Raw genomic sequence first — 5,104 nt, 5'->3', positions numbered from 1 at the left:
TGGGACCTAATGAAACTTAAGAGCTTTTGCACAGCAAAGGAAACTATAAAGACGAAAAGACAACCCTCAGAACGGGAGAAAATATTTGCAAACGAAGCAACTGACAAAGGATTAATCTCCAAAATATACAAGCAGCTCATGCAGCTCAATACCAAAAAAACAAACAACCCAATCCAAAAAAGGGCAGAAGACCTAAACAGACGTTTCTCCAAAGAAGATCTACAGATTGCCAACAAACACATGAAAGGATGCTCAGCATCACTAATCATTAGAGAAATGCAAATAAAAACCACAATGAGATATCATCTCACACCGGTCAGAATGGCCATCATCAAAAAATCTACAAAAACAAATGCTGGAGAGGGCTTCCCTGGTGGTGCAGTGGTTGAGAGTCCGCCTGCCGATGCAGGGCACGCAGGTTCGTGCCCCGGTCCGGGAAGATCCCACATGCCGCGGAGCGGCTGGGCCCGTGAGCCATGGCCGCTGAGCCTGCGCGTCCGGAGCCTGTGCTCCGCAATGGGAGAGGCCACAACAGTGAGAGGCCCGCATACCACAAAAATAAATAAATAAATAAATAAATAAATAAATAATAAATAATAATGCTGGAGAGAGTGTGGAGAAAAGGGAACACTCTTGCACTGTTGGTTGGAACGTAAATTGATACAGCCTCTATGGAGAACAGTATGGAGGTTCCTTAAAAAACTAAAAATAGAACTACCATATGATCCAGTAATCCCACTACTGGGCATATAGCCTGAGAAAACCATAATTCAAAAAGAGTCATGTACCACAATGGTCACTGCAGCACTATTTACAATAGCCAGGACATGGAAGCAACCTAAGTGTCCATCGATAGATGAATGGATAAAGAAGGTGTGGCACATATATAGAATGGAATATTACTCAGCCATAAAAAGAAACGAAATTGAGTTATTTGTAGTGAGGTGGATAGACCTAGAGTCTGTCCTACAGAGTGAAGTAAGTCAGAAAGAGAAAAACAAATACCGTATGCTAACACATATATATGGAGTCTAAAAAAAATGGTTCTGAAGAACCTAGCGGCAGGACAGGAAAAAAGACGCAGACCTAATAGAGAATGGACTTGAGGACACGGGGAGGGGGAAGGGTAAGCTGGGACGAAGTGAGAGAGTGGCATGGACATATGTACACTACCAAATGTAAAACAGATAGCTAGTGGGGAGCAGCCGCATAGCACAAGGGGGTCAGCTCGGTGCTCTGTGACCACCTAGAGGGGTGGGATAGGGAGGGTGGGAGATGCAAGAGGGAGGGGATATGGGGATATATGTATGCATATAGCTGATTCACTTTGTTATACAGCAGAAACTAACAGAACACTATAAAGCAATTATACTTCAATAAATATGTTTTTAAAAAATGTATATATATGTATAACTGAGTCATTTTGCTGGACAGCAGAAATTAACACAACATTGTAAATCAACTACACTTCAATAAAATAAATCTTTAAAATGTATTATACTCAAAAATAAAATTCTATATAGGGCCAGTAAGGCATTAATAATTTATTGTAGAGGCAATAGAGAATTAGGCAATGTTTGATGATGACAGTGAGGTATTGATGTGTATTTGAAAAAGAAAACATTGAATTAAACTGTGTAGATACTTTTGAAAAATACCGAATTTTTTTAAAAATGGAGTAGCATATGCTAAAGGATAAGTAGAGATCTGGAAATATACTTTTTTACTAAACCAGAAAACTGATGAAAACTAAATTTGGATAAATGAAAAATGAAAGGTCCTGTTGGGATATTAGATGTAGTGAATAAATTCTAAAAATCCATAGATACATTCTAGCAGCAGTTCTATGTCAGAAGTGTCAGAGGAGCGTGGTTCCTTCAAATCCAAGTTCCTACATCCCAGGACATCCGGTAAGAAAATAAAGTCATGCTTTCCCAAGTTTTTACCCATTTAATGTATTTGTTCTTCTAAACATTGTGAGGCAGGATGGGAACTTTAAAGGTGGGGCAAAGAGGACTTAGGCACAGACGGCACATCCCACAATCATGTTGCTAGAATACTGTGAAGAAAGAGCTCTGAAACCACAGTCCCCACTGCCCTGGCGAACAATTTACAGGACAGGGTGTGTCAGGAGGAGAAATGCCCATTGCGACCAAGGGGAAGCCTTTGTGAGAAGATTACTTCAGGACATGCCCTGTCAGCCAAGCACACCCCTGATCCTGTGCTCAAAATCAATCCAGAGACTGTGTGAAATGGTCAGCTGGGGGTTCGTCTCTTCTACCTCTGTCAGCAGCATCTTAATTTCCTCATCATATGAAGATTTATTCAGGCTGGGAAAATACAAGAAACAAAAAAGAGTTTTCTTGACTTGACCCATGATTGTTGGCCTCTACACCCCAGTGGCTACTTCCTCTTCACTCTTTCCTAGAAATGGCTGGGAGAGTTGTACCGACTGAAAAGAATGCACGAAACTTTCCTAGAGACTAGGAAAGTGAGGAAGAGGGATGTGAACCATTTTGTTTATCCTCTGCAGGTCACTGGGGTCCTGGCAAACGGAAGGCGTTCAAATATTCATTCTACGGCCATCAACTACACACACTCTAAATGCAAACATAATGTTCCAAACAATATTAACTGCTACTCTTGAGGAAATGTGCTTCTGGGTCAAGACTCTGCTCAGTCCTTTACGGAACCCCTTCCAGCTCTGAGTTGGGGTTACATCTTTGGGGGCAAGGTAAGTAGGAGATGGTGTTTATAGGAAAGCAGTCATTCTTGCCTGGGGGTGATTTTGCCTCTCGGGGGACATTTGACAATACCAGGAGCCTTTAAAAAAAATTTCAGGGAATAGATGTGATAGGCATTCTTTTTAAAAGTTAGTTAATTAAAATTTCATTGAGATGTAATTGACATACAACATTGTGTTAGCTTAAGGTGTGCAATGCATTGGTTTGATAGGTTTACATATTGCAAAATGATTACCACCATAGCGTTAACTAACACCTCTATCATATTGCACAATCTCTCTTTTGACTGAACAATTAAAATCTTGTCTCTCAGCAATTTTGAAGTTTGTTATTTTGTTTTGTTTTGTTTTGATTGGCCGCGTGGCTTGCTGGATCTCGGTTCCCCGACCAGGGACTGAACCAGGGCCACGGCAGCGAAAGCGCAGAGTCCTAACCACTAGACCACCAGGGAAGTCCCTGAAGTTTCCATTTTTGATCATCATGACTGGAGGGAGGTGTCCCGGGGAATGGAACGTGTAGGCAGAGACCAGAGATGCTACCCAACCTCCTGTGATGCACAGGATGGCTCCGCATAGCAAAGAAATCTCCAGCCCAAGTGTGAACCATGCCCATGCTGGACCAACCTACGGCAGTCTAACCTCCCTCTGAGGTCACTCACCACCGGGGGAAACAGTGTCCACTCACCCAAGCATCTGCAGGCCACATTCCAGACTAATCAAGGCTTCACACAGCACCACCGCCCCATCACGGTCCATGCTAATCCATTCCAAGTTCATGCACCTCAGTGATTTGCAGAGAGTGAAAGCCAAGGCCAGGTGCTCACAACAGGCAGAGGTGAGCTCACACATCTCCAACCTGCACGGGGAAACACCACCTCAAAATGCGGATTCCACGCCTCTGAGAGGAGACTTTACAATGTAGACAAGTCCTTCTCCACTGGGGCACATGTGGCAGTGTCTGGAGACATCTGACACACATGAGGAGAGCTACTAGCATCTCATGGGTGGAGAGAGGCCAGAGATGCAGCTAAACATCCCACAGTGCATAGGACAGCCCGCTTCCCCACACAGCAAAGAACCACCCAGTCCCAGATGTCAGCCGCGCCAAGCGTGAGCAAACCCTGGTTTCACGGCTGGCATTTTACTTATCAGATTGTTCCAGACACACTTGTTTTTAAATATGCTTCCCCTTCATCCCTTTAATCCTCTAGCTTTTCCTCTTCTTGAAGTAGGTAAGCTTTCCCAACATCAGTGGACACTCACCCAAGAGTCTCTAATTTACACTTAGGATGCTTCAAAGCTTCACATAACTGTTTGACACCAGCATCATATATCTTATTGTTCCCTAGTTTCAGGGTTTTTAGTTTTTCACTGTGAATAAGAACAGCAGCGAGGTCCACACAGCACACAGAAGTGAAGTAACAGCCCATCAACCTGGAGAAAAAAAAATACACAAAATTCTCCTATACACACAAATATATATGATCATGAGGTCCAATCTGGAATGGCTTCACTTATGTTCACTTATTCCTGTAAAGGTAGAAATACTCAAGTACTCGCAAGATGATGATGATGGTAGAGATGAAACAACTTCTCCATTTCTCCACTTTCTTCACACCGCTCAACACCCTGGGCTCCCTGAGCTTCTCCTGTGCTGCCTGGTCTCTCCCCCCAGGGCCTCTGCTCTTGCTGGTTGTCACGTCCTTGGTCCAAATACCAGCGGGGTTACCCCCTTACTCCCTCCAAGTCTCTGTACAAATGTCACCTCGCTGAGGATTTCACTGAATATTTCATATTATGTCTCCTATGTATCACCTGCCCCCAAGCTCATGATGTAGAGCTTCCATGTGACCCAGCAATCCCACTCCTGGGCTTATATCTGGAGAAAACCATAGTTCAAAAGGATACATGCAACCCTACGTTCATTGCAGCAGCATGGATGGACCCGGAGATTGTCATACTGAGTGAAGTAAGTCAGACAGAGAAAGGCAAATATCAGATGATATCGCTTATATGTGGAATCTAAAAAAAGGGTATAAATGAACTTACCTACAAAACAAAAGTAGAGTTACAGTTGTATAGAACAAATTTATGGTTACCAGGGGGAAAAGAGGGGTGAGGGATAAATTGGGAGAGTGGGATTGACATATACACACTACTATATATAAAATAGATAACTAACAAGGACCTACAGTCTAGCATAGGACCTCTACTCAATACTCTGTAATGAACTCTATGGGAATAGAATATAAAAAAGAGTGGATATGGGCTTCCCTGGTGGCTCAGTGGTTGAGAGCTCACCTGCCGATGCAGGGGACGCGGGTTCGTGCCCCGGTCCGGGAAGATCCCACATGCCGCGGA

At 43.5% G+C, this 5,104-nt stretch overlaps 1 protein-coding gene across 1 annotated transcript in view; it reads right to left on the bottom strand.

Moving 5' to 3' along the window:
* Positions 1 to 2,197: 2,197 nt before the first annotated feature.
* Positions 2,198 to 5,104, bottom strand: part of NLRP9 (NLR family pyrin domain containing 9) — a 28,371-nt gene continuing 25,464 nt past the window's right edge. Inside the window, exons 7-9 of the mRNA XM_007123498.2 lie at positions 4,007 to 4,177; positions 3,429 to 3,599; positions 2,198 to 2,330 (exon numbers count right to left, since the gene is read on the bottom strand). Coding sequence (XP_007123560.2) covers positions 2,198 to 2,330; positions 3,429 to 3,599; positions 4,007 to 4,177 — 475 coding nt within the window. The remainder of the gene's footprint in view (positions 2,331 to 3,428; positions 3,600 to 4,006; positions 4,178 to 5,104) is intronic.

Source organism: Physeter macrocephalus, chromosome 17, assembly GCF_002837175.3.
Source record: "Physeter macrocephalus isolate SW-GA chromosome 17, ASM283717v5, whole genome shotgun sequence".
NCBI classification, from domain to species: Eukaryota; Metazoa; Chordata; class Mammalia; order Artiodactyla; family Physeteridae; genus Physeter; species Physeter macrocephalus.
This window is presented reverse-complemented; position numbering and strand designations above follow the sequence as displayed.